Source organism: Trifolium pratense, linkage group LG3, assembly GCF_020283565.1.
Source record: "Trifolium pratense cultivar HEN17-A07 linkage group LG3, ARS_RC_1.1, whole genome shotgun sequence".
NCBI classification, from domain to species: Eukaryota; Viridiplantae; Streptophyta; class Magnoliopsida; order Fabales; family Fabaceae; genus Trifolium; species Trifolium pratense.
This window is the reverse complement of record NC_060061.1, coordinates 40,871,766-40,892,001: the sequence shown is the minus strand read 5'-3', so window position 1 is coordinate 40,892,001 and position 20,236 is coordinate 40,871,766. Positions and strand designations below refer to the sequence as shown.

General features: G+C 33.4%; 2 protein-coding genes across 3 annotated transcripts in view; both read left to right on the top strand.

Moving 5' to 3' along the window:
- Positions 1 to 20,236, top strand: part of LOC123916726 — a 59,933-nt gene that overhangs the window by 30,854 nt on the left and 8,843 nt on the right. The window lies entirely within an intron of this gene.
- On the top strand, positions 1,894 to 18,243 carry LOC123916727 (disease resistance protein At4g27190-like). Of its 2 annotated transcripts, none has more exons than XM_045968247.1 (4): positions 1,894 to 2,169; positions 3,740 to 3,806; positions 10,647 to 10,721; positions 14,979 to 18,243. In XM_045968247.1, the coding sequence occupies exon 4, from the start codon at positions 14,979 to 14,981 to the stop codon at positions 17,955 to 17,957; it is 2,979 nt and encodes a 992-aa protein (XP_045824203.1). In that variant the 5' UTR covers positions 1,894 to 2,169; positions 3,740 to 3,806; positions 10,647 to 10,721; the 3' UTR covers positions 17,958 to 18,243. The 2 variants fall into 2 exon arrangements, with proteins under 2 accessions (XP_045824203.1, XP_045824204.1); XM_045968248.1 differs by lacking the exon at positions 1,894 to 2,169 and adding an exon at positions 2,856 to 3,258 and having other exon boundaries at positions 14,979 to 18,051.

Genomic DNA, 20,236 nt, shown 5'->3' with positions numbered 1-20,236 from the left:
GTTTACAAGTCCTCTCACCCTCTCATTTTAAAATCACTCTCACTTGAAAATTCACATATATATATATATATATATATATATATATATATATATATATATATATATATATATTACAGTAAAAGGCCACTCTAATTAAGTTTTACACTTAGTAGTACGTAATATGAAAAAGTTTGTATACTTAGTAAGTTCATTCATTCAGTTCACACCTAAAAAAGCTTCAGTAGGCTACGGTGGACTACCTTCACAAGTGGTCCACCGTGGACAAGTGATCTATCGAATATGAATTTTACGAAATTCACTATTGGATTGAAAGTTTATATCGTATAGATCATCCATAAATTTTTTAAATTTTTTTGAAAAATCATTTGATATGTTATTGAGACCCATCAAGATTTACGTTATTTAATAAACCGTTAATCTTGATGTGTCTCAATAACATATCAAATGATTTTCAATTTTTCTAAATTTTTCTATGGATAATCTATATGATATAAACTTTCAATCCAACAGTGGATTTTGTAAAATTCGTATTCGTTATAATGTTATTCATGACTAGTCCACCATGAACCACTTGATGAAGTGGTCCATATTAGAATTTACCTAGTATGGCTAACTAGATTTGATTCTTGAAAAGTTGTAATTTGATTTTAGTGGTTATTTTATTGGTCTGCAAAGTAGCTGTTTTGGTTAAGTAACACGCTGGTCACTTCTATATATATTATATATATGGAGAGTTTTATGTCATTTTTTATATTGTTAGAGTCTTCTTTTCAATTGATATTAGTAATATTGATGAGAGAAATGTTGTTATTTGAACTTAATACGTAAAGATGAACATAAGGTGGGGTGTGGTGGGATTGTTAGAGATAGTTGTGGTGGATGGTGTGGTGAATTTGCCAAGTTTTTTGGTAGTTGTATTGCGATTGTGGCTGTGTTGTGAGGGTTGGTGTGTGAGGGTTTGAAGTACACATGAATGTTGGGGTTATGAGATGTTGAATTGAATATTAATTCTTAGCAATTGTCAATGTTATTGGAATTTTTTATTTTTTTTTTGGCTTTCACCACCAGTTTAATCTGGTTCGGGGTCAGTTCTGGCATCAAGTGGTTCCAGCCCCTTCCCGATCGCAGTTGCGGGGGATCAAACCGTGATTCTCCCTACCAAGTTCAGCGTCAATCACCACTGAACCAACTAACGATTGAGAGGTGTACATTTCTTACGCCTACAGTGAAGCTAACAAGTGTTTGGATGTGTTGGCCAATACAGGTCGTGAGATGGAGTGTAATATTGAGTATTTTAATGTTTGTCTGAGTCGGATTAGACATTTATTTGCAGATGATAGTTTGCAGAAAGTGGTAAATGTATTGATTCGAGACTTAGAATTGTGCTCCTCTTTAAGGTCTAAGTCTTAGATTCTCCCTGGTACCAATTTGGGTGGATTAATTTAGCTTCTTAAAAAAAAAAGTGGTAAAGGAGGAGGATTTAGTCTAAAACTCGATCTACTCAAATGCAGTTTTAACTTTTCAAATATCACCATTATCTGATTATGGCCATTCAAGTTTCAATTTCTTAATTTTAACTATTTAAGTTTCACAATTTTAACCCCACAATTTTCCCCCAACTTTACCCCATTTAACATTTGCCCCCCATTATTTATTTTTTTACTACCAGTTGCTTATCTGAAATTTTAAAAAAAGTCTATAGAATTAAAAAAATTGTTTTAAAAATAATATTTTTTATAAAAATAGTTTATTAATAGAGGATAAAATAAGTTTAGTAAAAAAATTCCTTTTATTAATTGAGGATAATGGTACAAATTTTTTTGAGGTATAATGGTACAATTCTTTTCTTGGTAAATTCCATTTTGTTTGTGCTTTGCTTGGTTGCTTAGTTTGGTATCATCATACGACTCACTCACTCACTCAATCAATGAATGTGTGCTTTGCTTTGTGCCTTCCTTCCTTCCTTCCTTCGATTACTTACTTTACTGATTCTATTTCCATTCCTTCAAAGCTGTTATTATATATATAATCTCTACACAACAACGCAACAGAACTTCAAATACATTTGCTACTACAAATTTATTCCACAAATTTAAAAAGGAAGGAAGAAGATTCATTGTTCATTCATACTGCAAATAATAATCGAAGAAGCGTCTACTCATGTTGTTTGTAAGCTACAGCTTTTCCACTTCTTTTTATTTATTTATCAATACACCTTCATGTTTATTTTGACATACTCAATTTAACTGAAACTAGTAATAATCAATTATTATCTATTAGTTAGAAATAAGCTATTTAGTTACAAACGGTTGTTAGTTATAATAAGCATGTTGGGGAGAGTCCCGGTGGAGCGTCAGGTCACCTCTCTTGTTGGGAAATCTGGGGAAGCGTCAAGCTAAATGCTCCAAAACCACAAAAGAGATACCACATCTCAACTAGGGGTGGGAATGGGCCAGACCGGCCTACAGGGGCCTATAGCCTAGCCTACATAGGCTCAGGCCAGACTATTTCTTTAAATTGACCATGCCAGAGCTTTTTTATCGGCCTATGTAAGTAAAAAGGTCAGGCTGCACACTATTAAAAAACCCTTTTGTATTACTAGGTCAACCTATTTAAGTAAATATCAATAATATTTTTACTGCTATTATTATTTTTATATATTAAAATTTGTACTTTTGTACACCGGTTATTCTACTTATCCGTCTTAAGGGTAGATTTTCTAGCCATTAGGCTACTTGATAAAAAAAGACTAATTTGTACTTTGATTAAATTATAAATTTATTAACCTTTTCGGTAGTAAACTGCATAGGCTCAGGCCAGGCGAGACTATTTCTTTAAATAGAGCCTACAAAGGGTTATTAGTTATAGTAAGCATGTTGGGGAGAGTCCGGTGGAGCATCGGGTCATCTCTCTTGTTGATCTGAATCTGATACCCCTTGTTGGGACGTCTAGGGGAGCGTCAAGTCAAATGCTCCAAGACCACAAGAGATAGACGCCACATCTCAACCCAAAATCTTAGCTTCATATACTCAATGTGAGACTTAACAACTCACACTTGAAACCCGAACAAAGTACTCCCTTCATAGTTTCTCCATGTCATGTTTTCTTCATATCTCATCATCATTACATTGACCTATTCCAATTGAAGCTTTAAATCATTGGCACAGTAGGAGGAGTACACCTTATGCTGCAGAACTTGAATTGCAGTGAACACTACACCTTCATTGTTCATACTATTTGAGCATGTGCTGAAATAAAGTAACAAACAATCATATGGTTTCCTTTTTAAAATAAAGATGTTATTCCTCATAACCTATATCTAATCAATGTCACCTTAGAAAGAAAAGTAAATTTAGTACTTATTTTGATTATAATCTATGTAGTCACAACAATCAAAATGAGTGAAGCTATCTGTAATTATGATTCATATAGTTACATAGACAATATAGCAAAACTATATATATCGTTTATTTATCTTGAATGATTGTTGTCACTTAGATAAATTATTAGATAGAATTTACGTCGTTTAGGAATGATTGTAAAAGAAAGACCAAAAGTTTGAAATTAATGGACTATAAATTTGTGACCAATAATTAAGCTTTAAATGAATAGCTAGCTATACTCCTTAGAGTATGTAGAATGTTGATAAATTTAAAGCATAAATTGAATCTATAAATGAATTGCTTCTATTGTTTGTTCAGAACATGAATGATAGTTTATATTACTTCATATTCTATAGATGAGTAGATGTTAGCTGCTGGGGAGAAAGGAACACTATACTGGTCAAAAGACAAACATTGATTGAGGTAAATGTGTACTTTATCATTTTGTTACTTTCTCAGATTTTCTATTTGCATATGTGATTGACTATTTGCAAGTGTACAAATCCGTCAATTGAGTAATAAAAAGTTATCGATCCTCAGGGATTGCGCGATTGTAACAAAGAAATCGTGTCTATAAACATACTAAAAATAACACACATTTTGAGGGTTTGGTTTGAGTAATTGGTTTGTAAGAAAACGTTTAGAAATCAATTGATAAAAGAGTGAGGTTGGATCGTCGACAAATCCCTAAACAATAGTAATCGCATGCAATTCAATTGTATCGTAATGAACCACTCGAATGTTACAACTAGATCAACATTATAGTGAATCTCAATCTCTTGATAAATCCACCCTATCCTTTACCGATACTTCTCCAATCTCTTGGATGGAAGCTACCGGTAGTGGAGTATTTGAAAACGTGTTGATCGTATGTTACACTCTATGTTTCAATCTCTCGACCGGAAACACTCAAATGCACAATGAATTCAGTTCGGATTTTAACTCATACTCTCATACATAATTAAAATCTAAGATCATTGCAAGATTGATCAGAAATTGTAAAGCATTAAAAACAGAATTTCATTGAATAACACTATCAGAAGAGAGATTCAGTACTGATACAAATGATTACATGGATTACATTAATCTAGTTCCTAATCATGATCCAACCTCTATGGAGGTCTAACCTCTCATGGTGAAGTAGCTCAATTCTTGCTCCAACTCCAAAGGATCAGCTCCCATGATGTTGTGTGCTTCAAATCTAGCCACTCCTAACTTCTGGAACACAGGATCAGTCTTCAATTCGTGCACAAGAACTCTCAGGATCAAGAATAGACTCTAAATTTTCAAACCTCTGTCCAGAAAACTGACTTTTCTATATATAGTGATTGCAACCACGCCGCGCGTGGTTGCGTTTCTTCATACTACGCCGCACGTGTAACTGCACCACGCCACGCGTGATCAAGGCAGAGGCGAACTGGTCTTCAATACAGCTTATTACGCCGCGCGTGATTGGTTCCACGCCCCCGGCGTAGTTCAATTCCTCTATCACGCCGCGCGTGGTCCTTCTCACGCTGCGCGTGATGATGTCAGTGGCAAACCTTCTTCTGATCAGGGTATTACGCCGCGCGTGGACAGGTCCCCACGCCGCGCGTAATTATAGCAGGTTTTGGTCTTCTCTGTGATGTGTATTACGCGGCGCGTGATGGCTCACGCCCCTAGCGTAGTTAAAATGCAACATTTCCTGCATAATTTCCTGCTTTCTTGCATTCCAAGTAACCTTGCTTCTGAGTTGATTTCTCAAATATTTGTTGAAAAGTGGAAAATAACACTGGATTGATACCAATTTAAGTAAATAACAAAGTTTGATATCCACTAGGAAATACTCATAAGAGAGTCTGTTAACAGTATACTCACAAAGATGTAGAAAAGAGAATGTTATTATTGAAGACGGATCCTCTTTTGAAAAGATGGATCTATTTCAGTGCAGAAAGGAAGTACAGAGGGAATAACAGAATTTTAGAGAGGCCAATAATCACAAATTGCCTAACAATCACACTCATCACATGCCTATTTTATAGTCCTTGAGCCTAACGTTTGTTACACGTGCTCTGCTCCCTTTTCTCATTCACTCTCCACCACTTGTAGCCAACTTTGCAGAGTCATCATCCTTAGTCATTTCTTTCATAAAAATACCCCTCTCTTTAAACTCAACCTTGTCCTCAAAGGTTGAAAGCTGGATAGTTGTCACAAATTTCCTTGAAGTCTTCCCACTAGCATTGTATCAACACTTGTGGAATATGTTGATTGCCTTGAAGTTGCATTCGAGTATCTAACACAGCAGTAGGCTACAACATTGGACCTGTCTCAGATGTTGTGAGAGGTAAACGAAAATAAGGCTCTTCGTTACTGCTCTTAAATTCCTTCAACTGAGATATGTGAAATACTGGATGTATCTTGGCAGTTGCAAGTAACTTTAGCTTATAGGCCAGATTTCCTATCTTTTCAATGACTGTTAATGGTCCAAACTGCCTCGTTGATAATTTCTTATTCATCCTTAATTCAACAGAATGTTGCCAATAAGGTTGCAGCTTGACCAAAACTATGTCTCATACGTTGAAAATTCCATCTTTTCGTTTGTTATCAGCCTGGTTTTTCATCACTTGTTGTGCCCTCATCAGATGACGCTTGAGCTGCTCTATCACTTTCATCTCTCTGTAACAATATATTGTTCGCTGACTGTTGGAGGATCAGTTGGTTGAGCATAGTACCTAACTAAAGTTGGTGCTTCTCTTTCATACCATGCTTTAAATAGTGTCGTGCCTTCACTTGTATGGAATGAAGTGTTGAACTAGTACTCAGCTAGGTGTAGTATCTTATACCATCCCTAAGGATTGTTGAAAGTAAATCATCTCAAATACATCTTAGGCATTTAATGAGAGCTTCTGATTTGCCATCAGTTGGCAACGGAGTACTAGTATTAACTTACTGACAGATAGTGCAGTGTTGCACATAAATTTATTTTGATATCCTCCCTCATTCCCTTCCAATAAAACTGGGCTTGAGTTCTCGCTGTTGTTCTCGAGATCCCTGAATGGCCCCCAATATGAGATGTATGGTATTCAGTTAATAACTTGTGTATCAGTTCAGCTTGTTGGGAATGACAGCTTCTTAGAAAAATAAGCAATTGGGTGGCCATTCTGGCCCCAATACTGCCCCTACCCCTGTACTTGAAGCATCGGTTTCCAAAGTAAAGGGTTTAGAAAAATCAGGCAAACAGAGTATTGTGATGGCGTGTTCGAGTTTATCAAATGTCTCTTGAGTTGTTGAACTCCATTTGAATACATCTTTTTTCAGAAGATCAGTCAAGGGCCCTGCAATCCGAGCACATGCTTTGATAGATCTCTTATGATATCCAGTTAATCCCAAAAAGCCTCTAAGTTTCTTCAAATTTGTTGGAGGCCATGCTAACACATCCTTGATCTTATTAGCATCCATGGAAACTCCATTTCTAGATACCACATGACCTAGTTAGTCCACTTCTTTCTCTCCAAAGGAGCATTTTGACAGTTTTGCAAATAGTTCATATTGTTGTGATACTTGTAAAACCCATTCAAAGTATTGCAGAAGGAATGACCATGAAGAGCTATATTTGAAGATATCATTGAAAAATACTAGAATTAATTTTCTCAATGCACTTTGGAAATTTTTTTTCATATCCATTGGTGAGCTCAACTCAAAAAACTGTCTGAGGGCACTTCTGAACTTACACTGTACACCCTGTTTCCTAGTTTGTTAAACTCTTACAATATTCGCCAATATATCCAGATTGATTCAGCTTAAATAGAGCTGCTCTGTGGCAATCGAAAGCTGACTAGCCAAAATCCATTTCTAATGACCTCATAAATTCATGCCATGAACGAAATGGGTGTGATCGTTGATTCATTTGAAGCCACAGAACAAGGTCGCGATCCAAATCTACCGTCAAAATCACTAACCTCGGAATATGGTGTGTTATGATACTCGAAAAATTGTTCCGCCTTAAAAATCCAGTGCAATACATTGCCCCGTCGAATCGGGAAAAATCGAGCTTAACAGATCGTATCTAAAATGGTTGTTCGATCAAGTTCATTGCACCATGGGAAGACTCTGTTGAGTTGGCATGGTTTGCTTTTGAATGAGTGCCTCAAGAGCTTCATGAAGGAGATGGAAGCAATCTGCATTAGTAGTAAGTGTGATTGTTATGCAATTGGCGATTAGTCGCTTCTCTGTTCCCTTTTGTCATTCCCTCTCCACAACTTGTAACCAACTTTGCCGAGTCATCATTCTCATTCTCCTTAGTTATTTCTTTCATAACAAAGTCTTACAAAAGATATTATTCCATCAAAATCATCGGCAGACTAATATAATCAAAAAGCAATCAACTGTGCAAGCGAACAATTTCTTCTAATGTAGATACAAACTAACAGTTCAGTCAAGTCAAGTGTTCAAAATCAAACCACACAAGAAAATTAATATTTCAAATAGATCAAATTCGGGAAGTGACAAACTCTCTCAAAAGTATTTATTCCGACTCAAAAGAAAAATTTCAAAATTGACATAAAAATAAGAAAATGAAATTGAAATAAAGCTAAGTTACCTCTCATGGGTTGCCTCCCATGCAGTGCTTCTTTAACGTCATTAGCTTGACGCTTCAACCACTATTAAGGTGGCATATAAGACACAAAGAACACATCATCCTTCTTCTTCATTTTGTTGGGTAGGAACTCCATGAACTTGAGATATAGATGATGTTTCTTCCATAACTTTTTCAAGTGGAAATTAATGAACAAAACATAAATGGCATCCAAAACTTCATCAATCTCCTCTCTTTTCTCTACCTTGTTGCTAAAAAAAATTTGAGGAATGTTTTTATGTCGAGAAATTTCTTGTTCGACATATTCACTTCTCAAAAATTGAGACTTTTGAGTTTCCTTCCAAACTAGATCATCCTCAACTTTTATTAATTCTTCCTCCTCATCTTTCTTTTTCACATCAATGAGGTCATCTTCAATCTCCAACTTCTCATTCATCTTTTCAAATTCCACAATTTGTTCAGATAACCTTTCACATTGGCTTTCAAATTTGTCAATTGAACCTTGATTAATATTCATGAATTCAATCAAAACATCTTTGATGTGAGAGTTCTTGTCATATGAATCTTTCGGTAACACTTGAGGAGGTAACATTTGTTCCCAATTGATCTTTTTCATGTAACACTCCTCCTCTTCTTGTGGTGGGACATTATAATCAACAATATCATCCCTATATTCTTCATCATAAAAATCATCCTTAACAAATCGCACCTGAAGAAGCTCTTGTTCAAGTTCATCTCTCGTGATTTGTCCCTCAAGTATACGACATTGAGCAGTTAGAAGACAAGTATCAAGCACTTCCAATATTTGTCGTAGGACAGAATCATCAAAGTCTTTCATGCTATATGGTGGATAAGTATCTCAAACAAAAGAAAAACACCACTAGCACGCAACATTAGTAAACTCAACAAATAAAAAAAATATAAAAATAAAAGACAAACTAGAATTTTGTTGCAGAGCAAAAAATTTCAATTAAGCAAAAATAAAAATTCAACAGTGATTTGGCAATCCCCAGCAACGGCGCCAAAAACTTGATGGCGATTTTCGCAAGTGTACGAAATCGTGAATGTAATATATTTAAAACGGTAAGACCGAGTATCGAACTCAAGGATCGCGTTATATTGTTGAATTGTGATTTTTACTCGATTGAACAAAAGGTTTCAGTTTGATTGGTTGCAATGGCAATAATAATAATAACAACGAAAATTACTTTGTATTTGATAATAATAAAAAAGAATCAGGGATGAGTTTCACTAGACTACTATTTTAATGTAGGGACTTGGTTATGACTATTGAAGCTATTTATCAAATTATTACCGAATTTCCTAAAGTATTCGTGCCCTAATTCCTTAGTGACAGAGTCGTTAATTCTAAAATAATTCCTAATTCCTTAGTGAATTTAAGATTAGAATTAAGCATGAATGAACAAGAATTCTAAATTGGTTTCAAGGGTTTGCATCTATTCCTAAATTACAAAGGCAAGAATTTCTTATATGAAAGCATTCATAAATTCAACTCCCGTATCACAATATGAATCGTAAATCAATTTAACGGTGATCAATCGATAAAAGCATTAAGCACAGATATAAGAAAAATAATTCAATAAACTTCTTCAATAGTCATAAATCAAATCATAAAACAAGAATAGTCATCTAGGTTTACTCATCCCTAACAATTGAGAAATTAGCTACTGATCAGAGATAAAAAGAGTAAAGAATTACACATAAAATTGTGATTGAATGTGTAGAGAGCCACTTGAATCACCAAAGTGTCTTTCTCGTACTGTGTGCTGCGTCACTTCTTTCTCTCCCTGCGTGATCTCCTTAGTTTGCTGTACTCGTCCCTTATATATCAACACAAGTAGCCAAGACCTATATTTTTCTCTCAAGTTCAGTGTAGTGCTTTTTTTCAATAATCAACCCAATGTTTTTCACTTTGTGACATGGGCCAGGCTCACATTTTCTATTCTCACCCCACAAAGACTTTGCACTTATGATATATACTTGTTTTGTACAAAATTATGGGACTTTAAATTGACTATTTTTTCATTCAAACTTTCTTACCTGCTGACAATTCAAATAAAACACTAAACTTTGGCGGATTAGAGATTAGTCTAAAGAAAAGATATATAAGTCACACAAATATTTCAAAACCACAATTTATTCAAATTTCCTTTAAATTAATTATTAAACTAATAACAATAAACTAAAACTTAATTAAAAAGACTCTAAAAACTACATTTGACGAGACGTCATCATAATTCATCTAGTTAATTACAACAATCAAAATGAGTGAAGCTAGCTGTATGAAAATTTATGAACCATATTACATAGACAATATAGCAAAACTATTTATATCGTTTATTTATCTTGAATGCATAACTCCAAGCAATTACACAAATATTTAGTCATATGATATTTTACCATTTTACTAAATCTGAACATTGCTTTAGGCACAATTTACACACGCTTGCTTGTTTAGTTACTTTATATTGTAGTTCACATGTTAGTTAGTTATATTGTATTCACAGTCATAGCTGTCACTTTATGGAAATAAATAAAAATAGACTATACATGTGTGACCAACTGCTTATGGAAATAATTAAACTTTAAAGGAGTAGCTATAAAGTTTATGCATATGGCCAACTGCTTATAAATGTTATTTTCTCTGCTTTTATTGTTTGTTGCAGAAGAACATGAATCATAGTGAATGTTAGCTGCTGCTGCCCAGAAGGGAACTGAGTGGTCAAGAAACATTGATTGAGGTACAATACAATCTCAATCTCATGTTATTTCCTCTACATTGATTAAATAACAGTTTGATATCCACTATGAAACACTTACAGTAGAGCCTTAGCTTGCCTTACCATTTCATGATGACCACATAAAAAAATATAATAATGAAGCTCTATGAGCAATTATGATTCATCTAGGTATATTGACAATATAGCAAAACTCTAACTTTTGTTTATCTTGAATACAAAACTCCAAGCAATTAACACAAATATTTAGTCCTATTTTACCATCTTACTAAAAATGGACTCAAACTGTTGAACCATATGATCGGTTATAAGGTCCCCAGCATGTCTGGTGATAAATAAAATTTTATTAGTATATCTAACTTTAGCCATTTTGTGGAAAAAATTGGTATTGTGATCCCCTCATTAAATTGCCTCTTAGTACCTTTCTTTCTGCAAGTCTCGTTAAATTGCTCTGAAACAAACTCCAGGCTATTGTCAGTTCTCAAAACTTTCAGTTTAGTTCCAGTTTGATTTTCTATAAGAGTATGTCATTCCTTGAACTTTTCAATTGCGTCACTATTATATTTTAAAATGTGAACCCATACTATTCTAGAATAATCATCGATAAGAGTAAGAAAATATGAACCCCCACATGAGGGGTAACTGATGGTGGACCCCAAAGATCTGAGTGAACATACTCAAAAGGCCTACTAGAATTGCGCACACCCACCCCAAAGTCAACCTTGTGTTGTATGACTAGTGTGCAATTATCACATAATTCTAGTTTGTTCAATTTTTCACTTCCTAGCAAACCTTGTTTAGCTAGCTCAACTATACTTTTTTCACTGACATGACCTAATCTCAAATACCACAGTTTAGTTATATCTGGAGTGTCTACACTAGCTACTGATGAGCTATAATAGTGGAACCTTCTAAAATATATAAACCTTGTATTTTAGACCCTTTAGCTACTACTAATGCACCATGAGAAATTCTCATCACATGCTAATTGTGAGTTAGGTTTGAATTCAGACATCGTGCCATTGTGATACATAATAAATATGATAATATGTTTAACAAAATATAAGAATACACACAAGAAAAAAAAAATCTATTAGTGATGCATAAAACTTAAACCTTGAATCGTCTTGTTATGTAGACCTAAGATAAATTTTGGTTTTCTTTTTCCATGTTTTAAGTTTATGTGGGGAACTCGTGGCTCATACAGGATAGCCCGTTTTTCAACGGGCTTTTGTGAAAAGCACTAAAATAATTCAGGCTCAAATTATTAACTCAACCCTATATTTTATCGAGTTTTGTGGGCCAGCTCATACAGGCTAAGCCCATTCTGACAACTCTAATGTCAACACTTATAAATTCAGTCATAAGTGAGACAAATCAATAGTGACAGGCAATTCATATATTTCATCGAATCATATGAAAGCAGACATTTATCAAGTACAACAACGCTTTGATAAATACAAAAATAACTCAACACAGCACACGTGCATTTGAACATATATGAGATCGTTAGAAAGTGTCATTGCCTCTGCATTTTTCCTAACTCTATCCACATCAAACTAAAGTGAAAATAATTGTCATGAGAAATCCGGGGATTTGAATCGTGACCATTTTAAAATTTGAACCTGCACTTTGTAAATACCTTTTCAAGTGTTAAGTGGAAACTAATGATTTGTTAGAGAACCTTCTCTTGTAGAGAATGTTCTAAATACACTTAGTAAAATAAATTGATAGTACTTAAGTGTAAGTGTAGTATGGTATGTGTATGCTGAAATAACAAGTAGGGTTTAGAGATATCATACAAAGATTTATACTTGTTCATCCAATGTGGGTTAGTCCAATCCTCACAGTCCTGTAAGCTTTTCAATATGGCACTTTTGAGAACCCTTCTCAAAACTGCACATTTCAATCTTTTGGTCACCTGACCTTTACACTTTGGTGCTTGGGATCCCATATCAAATCCTGCACCTTTAGCTTCTAGTCAACTGACCTATAAACTTTATTTTCTTTGCCTCAATAGACACACACAAGTTTTGGACAGCCTCTTCCGACTTTACACAAACACACACTTAATCCTTCTTTACAGCTCAAAGAAGATTAGTGGTGTTTTTACAATCAACTGATGATGATTTTAGTGATTGATATCACTTTGAGACTAATATAGATCACATAGAGTGTGAGTCTGTTCTTTTAGATACAGTTGAAGATTTATACGAAGATATACTGCGTGTGAGTGAGTATATCTTTGCGGTTTGCCTAAGATGAGAATATGATTTTGATCTTGTGTACTTTGAGAATGTGTTTTCTAATTTTGAACTTAGTTAGTACCTGAGAATGGGAAATCTCTTGTAGTCTGATTTTCTCTCAACAATATATGAATCTGATGTAGTGTCTTGAGAGATGTTTGTTGATGAAGAGAGTTTGATGTAGCGTCCATTTGAGTGTAGTCTCCCTTGGCTTCAAAGGTTTGAAGCTTCTCATCTTTGTAGCTGAGAATGATAATGAACACACTATGAATGTGTGATTTTCACATCAGATTCCATTATCATGTGTATAGAAGAGAATATGATTCTTGCACCTAAAGAGGTGAATTAGAGTTGTAGTGCATTCTCTTAATTTTTATGTGCTGAATGTTATCTCTCTATATAGGTAAATGAGAGATTTGAAATCCTTGGAGCCCAAGACAAAATAAAGCCGTTATTTTATCCTTTAGTGATGAGAAATTGTGGCTTCTTGAGTAAGCTATTCTCATATTTGAGTTCTTCATTCTCTTATGAACTTGAATGATTTGATCATCATTATCAAGTCCAATCTGATGAAGTTAAATCAAATTTGAAGATTGTTCCATCAATCATAAAATTATGATTCTTGACTTTGTCATGTTGGAACCTTGGTCAATCTGAAGTCCATTCTCATGTCTATTCTCAACTTCAATGTTTAGCCCTTTATCTTGACCTGCATTCTCATGTATGTAGAGCTTTGAATTCTGACTTCAATGAATTGATAATACTATGTTCCATCTTTTTGAAGATTGATACTTGTTCTAAGAAAGTTTTGATTCTTTGAGTATTGATCTCATCTTTGCTTCTGATGATTGAGATAAGTGTTTCCTCCATTTTGGGGCATTCTCAAGTCATTCTCATGATTGTTCTCAACTCTTCTGACATTATTTCACATGTTCTGATGTGCTTCATTTCTTCAAGTCATTATGGGCCTGTTTGTTCAGCTTTAAAAAAATAGATTTTTTCTTTGTATTTTTTAAAATAGATTTTCTAAAACTGTTTTTCAAAATATTACAAGTTTTTTAATATTCGTTTTTTTCTAAATTCAAACACTAATTTTGACATCATATAACATAAACACACATTATTGAAGATCAAAACATAGTCAAAATCACAATTATGAAGTCATGAGTCTGAAGCACCATTCTAAAGACTGTTCTGAAGTACTATTTTGATGTACCATTCTGAAGTACCATTATGATGTACTGATCTGAAGTACATGTACCGAAAGTACCACTCTGATGTACTGCTCTGAATTACCATTTTGAAGTGTTGATCTGAAATATCATTTTGATGTATTGATCTGAACCTTGATTTTAATCCCTTGGTTCTGATTTATGAGTCAATATTAATGATTTCCATTTCCTTTTCTTCATTTCTGACGTCTTCATCTTGAGAGAGATGTTTGACCAATGTCTTCTTCATAAACATATTAGTTCTTCTCTTCTTGCTAACTCCTTTAAGAACTCATTCTCAAGCTACTCCAGTTCTTTCATTCTTGGGATGTGTGCTACGGTTTTGGGGATCTTAGAGAGGCAAAAAGTTGGAATCATTGGGTCATTAATAACCAATGATTGAGAGCTTTTTGGGGTATATCTAGGATTGGGAAATATATTGTATGAATGTAAATTGACAGAAGCTTAAAATGCAAAAAATGTAAAGAAACACAAGCAAGTATCAAACCAAATTTTATTACAATATTTAAGAGTACAAGCATGATAACAAAAAACCCTACTGTCAACAAGCAGTTAAATGACAAAAATATGAACAGTTCCTAATGTATCTCTCTATCGAAATAATAGTAATTTTTCTTTTCTATATAAAAATAGTAGTTAGCATTTTATTTTTATTTTGATCTACATATACCTTTAATGTTATATGTATTTCTCATTTAACTTAATTAGAAAAAAAATTAAATAATGTATACTTAAAAATATACCTTTTTATGACTAACATTGATCTATTGAACTGGATTTAGATGGAGGGTTTCCTATTAGATGTGGGGAAGACATTTGTAGAGAAATGTATAATCGGTGCAATAGAAAAATCACGTTATCTATTTTGCTTCAAGTGCATTGCTAAGGAATTCAATGACGAAAAGGATAAGTTGGAAGCAGAAAGGAAAACTATGAGACAACGTTTTGAAGTGGCTATTGACAAAGATAAAGATATTCAATTTAATGCTCAATTTTGGGAAGAGCATGCTGAGAAGCTCATTCAAGAGGACACTAAGACAAAACAAAGATGTTTTTTTGGAATTTGTCCTGATTGCATATGGCAATATAAAAGGGGAGAGGAGTTGGCAAACAAGATAGAGGAAACTAAAAAATTGGTTGAAAAGGCAGAGAAACTTGAAAATATTGAACTCGCTCGTCGTCTACCAGATGTTGAGCGTTATTCTTCTCAATATTACATTTCTTTTAAAAGTAGGGAGTTGAGATACAAAGAGCTTTTGGATGCACTAAAAGATGACAGATACTATACAATTGGATTGCATGGGATGGGGGGCACAGGTAAAACTACATTGGCAAAAGAAGTGGGCAAACAACTTAAGGCTTCGATGCAATTCAATCGTGTTATCATTACTACAGTGTCAAATACTCCTAATATAAAAAAGATTCAAGATGATATCGCCGGACCCTTGGGATTGGTATGGGAGGACAACAATGAGTCAAACAGGCCTGAAAAGCTATGGAACCGATTAACCAATGGTGAGAAAATTCTTGTGATATTGGATGATGTGTGGGGATATCTCAATTTTGATGACATAGGGATTCCAAATAGTGATAATCACAAAGGATGCAAAGTTCTTGTAACCACACGATATTTGTGGGTATGCAACAAAATGGCATGTGGAATAACAATTCAACTAGAGCTCTTATCCGAAGAAGACGCATGGGCCATGTTCCAAAGGTATGCTGAGCTAAGTAATATTTCCTCCAAAGGTCTTCTCAAACAGGGACGCAAAATTTCACTTGAATGCAAAAGATTACCTGTTGCAATTTCTACCATCGCCAGCAGTTTGAAGGGACAAAAAGGTCGAGAAGAGTGGGATGTTGCCTTAAAGTCCTTACAAAGGCCAATGTCCATGGGTGATGTTGATGAAAATTTGGTTGACATTTATAAATGTTTGAAGTTTAGCTATGAAAATTTGAAGGACAAAACAGCCAAGGAATTGTTCCTCTTATGTTCTGTATTCCAAGAAGATGAAGTGATCTCTACTGAAATATTAACTAGACTTGGCATAGGAGTCGGCCTCTTTGGGCAAGGTTATGACAAATACAACGATGCTCGAAATCTAGTAGTTGTAGCCAAAAATAAACTCATTGATTCATGTTTACTCCTTGATTCATGTTCATTTTTTAAGACAAGAGATGTTAAAATGCATGACTTGATTCGTGAAGTAGCCCAATGGATTGCGAACCAAGAGATTCTAGTGGTAGATTCTTCTAACAAAAATCAAAAGTCATCATTGGCTGGAAGAGATAATATCAGATATTTGTTATTTGATGGAAATCCAATGGACTTGTGTTCCTCTAGGTTTGATGGTTCTAAACTTCAGATTCTGATTCTAATCATGGTCACAGCTGGCTTTGTGGATTCTTTCTTTGAAAATATTGCAGGGCTTCGAGTTTTGAATTTGATAGTAGATGAACAAGTTACTTTATCATTACCACAATCAATTCGGTCATTGACGAATATTCATTCTCTATTAATTAAAAGTGTCGATTTGGGTGACATCTCTGTTTTGGGAAGCCTGCAAAGTCTTGAGACACTTGATTTGAATCAATGTACAATTGAAGAACTTCCACAAGAAATTGCTAAATTGAAGAAACTTCGATTGTTGAACTTGGAAAAGTGTAAAATTATAGATAAGAATCCATTTGAAGTTATCCAAAGATGCCCATCACTTGAGGAATTGTACTTCAGGCTTAGTTTTAATAGTTTTTGTCAGGAAATAACCTTACCTGCATTGGAAAGGTATCAACTCATTGATGTTTTTAGTGATATGTACGATTTTTCACTATCAAAATATGTGTCTCTTCAACATAATTATTTGTCAGAAGCTACAGTTAAGCAAGTGATTCCAACAGCAGAGATTCTTGGATTGGAAGGAACTAAGAAGGGGTGGAGAAATCTCATGCCGGAAATTGTTCCTATGGATCAAGGTATGAATGATCTAATTGAGCTTCGTTTGACAGATTTTTCACAACTAGAGTGCCTCATAGACACTAAACATATTGGTTCTCCAGTACCAAATGTGTTTTCCAATTTAAAGGAGCTGACACTAAAATCATGCTCAACATTGGTTTTTGTTTTTGATTTGTCAACTTCTCAAAGTCTGTTGCAGCTAGAAAGGTTGGTAATATGGGATTGTGAGCAATTGAAAAACATAGTTACTAATGAAAGGAAATCAGATGACAAGAGTTGCAACATATTGTTTCCAAAGCTGAAAGTTGTCGATATTGAGAGATGTCAGCAATTACAATTTATATTTCCACTTTTTTCTGTGGAAGACCTTTTGTTATTGGAAACTATCGAAATAGCAAGTTGTCGTAATCTGAAACACATATTTGGCCAACACCAAGATGTGGAACTTGCTTCACTGAAAACATTGCAGCTACGTTATGTGCCAAATTTCATCGGCATATTTCCAGAATCAAATGATTTATTTGAAGGGTCATCTCATTCCATTTCAAAGCCACAAACACAATTGGAGGTGGAGCCTATCAAATCCAATAAGTTCCCATGGAGTCATGTGTGTTGTTATGGATATAATAATAAATTGAGGGATAGCAGTAGCAGCACAAGTACTAAGATTCCAATCCCATCGGTATATGAGGATCAACCGCAACATTGCTCAATCTCATTGGTAACATTCTCTCATATATTTTTAATGTTAACTTTTGATATTTTTTCTTTTTTGACTAAAACTTTTGATACTTTTTCTTGTTAATGTTTTACTAGTATAATACCGTGCTTGCGTAAGCACGGGTCGCGACATTGTTGCGATTTTTTTATCATAGGACGAATATTGTATAGTGCGAAATTAGTCGGTTAAAAATATAACTCCCTCCGTTTTAAATTACTTGTCATTTTAGAAAGAAAAAAAAATAACTAAGAAAGTGTAGTTTTGCACTTTATTTTCCTATTATACCCTTATTTTAATTCATTGATAATTTTTTTTTTGCACACACTTTCTCTTTCCAATAAATTTAATATATTATGTTCCAAAAAAAAAATTAATATGTTATGTCCCAAAAAGAATTTAAAAAATTAATACTTTAGTTTTCTAAATATATATTAAATCTTTTACGGTTTCAAGAGTTACTCATAAATATTTGGAATTTACATGAGGTATAATAGACAAAATATAACCTTAAATTATTAAAACGACAAGTAATTTGAAACAATTTTTTTCTTCTAAAACGACAAGTAATTTGAAACGGAGGGAGTATTAAATATTAAAGTTGATAACTTTGATTAAAAATATTTTTGTTTATATTTAAAGAATCGATATATTACTTATTTAGGGTTCGATTGGTTCGAGGTAGATGGAGGGGAGGGGGGTAATCTTGACAAAAAAGATTTCTTTTTACTAAATCATTTTTTCAAAAAAAAAAAAAAAAAACGTTTTTTATTCTTGAAAAAAAGTAAAAAATTTAAAAACAAATTTTTTTAAAATGTTATATGAATTTAAAATATTCTTTTTGCCAATTTAAAACGTTTTTTTAACCAATCAAATCTCTCTGATAATTGGATAAATTTTTTAACCAATTTAAAGCGTTTTTTAACATTTTTGTGTTTGTTTTTAAATTTTTTTTTCAAGAATAAATTTTTTTTTTTTTAAAAAAAGATTTAATAAAAATAAATCTTTTTTTGTCAAGATTACCCCCTACACCTCCATCTACCTCGAACCAATCGGGCCCTTAAATTGTTCATCAGCAAAATCTTATTCCTAATGGGTAGTTATTTAAATTTTTTATCAGCAAAAATTTGTTCCTCGTATATAACAGTTAATAATATATTCCTTATGTATAATATTTTCAACTGCAACAACTTGTTCCTCGCTTATAATAATTAAAATAACTTTTTCATTAGTAACAACTTATTACCTGTGTATAACAGTTAATTTAAATTTTTCATCAGCAACAATTTAGTCATTGTGTACAATAGTTAATTAAATTTTTTTTATCAACCATAACCTGTTTCCTATGTATAGTAGTTATTTAAAAAAAATATCAAAATTCATATTTAATTCATCATTTTCAAACTAAGTTAACCTTTTGCTAGAGAGATTTCTATAATGTACTAAATATGATCACGGAAAAAAATTCAAAATTTCAAATGTTATACAAGTCTGTAGTGAAAATATGACAAAAAAATTTTGGGGTTATGAAAAAATAGGTAATATTTGAGTAAAAATATAAGTCTGTAGTGAAATTATAAAATAATATGTATGCAAAATATATGAGTAGAAATTTAGGTCTCCATAAAAATTATAAAAGAAAATAAACATGTGCGTTAATATATAAGTAGAAATATAAGTCCTAGTAAAAATTATAAAAAAGTAGGTATGCATATTAATATATGAGGAGTAATATAGGTTTGCGTAGAAATTATAAAAAATAGATACTCTGTGTGCTTTTGCTGAAAATCTTGGTTTAAGCTCAACTTTCATGGCTGAATTATGTGATGCTATGAGAGCAATTGAGATAGTCGTTGATAACAATTGGACGAATTTTTGGTTGGAAAGTGACCCATCTCTAGTAATCCTTGCTTTTAAATCTCTTGACACCTTCTTCTCTTAGAAATAGGTGGATTAATTGTTTCTAGGCTTGAGCATTGGTTGGTTTTGGTCAAGTTCGGACCGAAAATCACCAAATCGGTAAAAACTGCAACCATTTAATTTGGACTCAATTCCGACCATCTATATCTTTGGTTTGTTCGGGTGTCGCTTACAGGCGGCGGGTTGAATGAGTCCGTTATTACGGGTTAGATTGAAACTTTGTTTACATCTAAAACTCCTCCATTATCCAAAAATTCCTAATTTTCGAATAGTTTAATACCTCGTACACAATGCAACAAAAGATGGAAGAACTAAATTAAAAAAGAAAGAGGATGAGATACAGTTACTTTGTTTCAAATATGTAGATCTAAAGACAATAGAATATCAAGTAGAACATATGTAGAAATTAAAATAGATCTACAATATATATATATATATATTAGAAT

What these genes read in the sequence shown, in the direction of transcription:
- LOC123916727 (XM_045968247.1), top strand. Translation starts at nt 14,979, where the DNA reads ATGGAGGGTTTCCTATTAGATGTGGGGAAGACATTTGTAGAGAAATGT.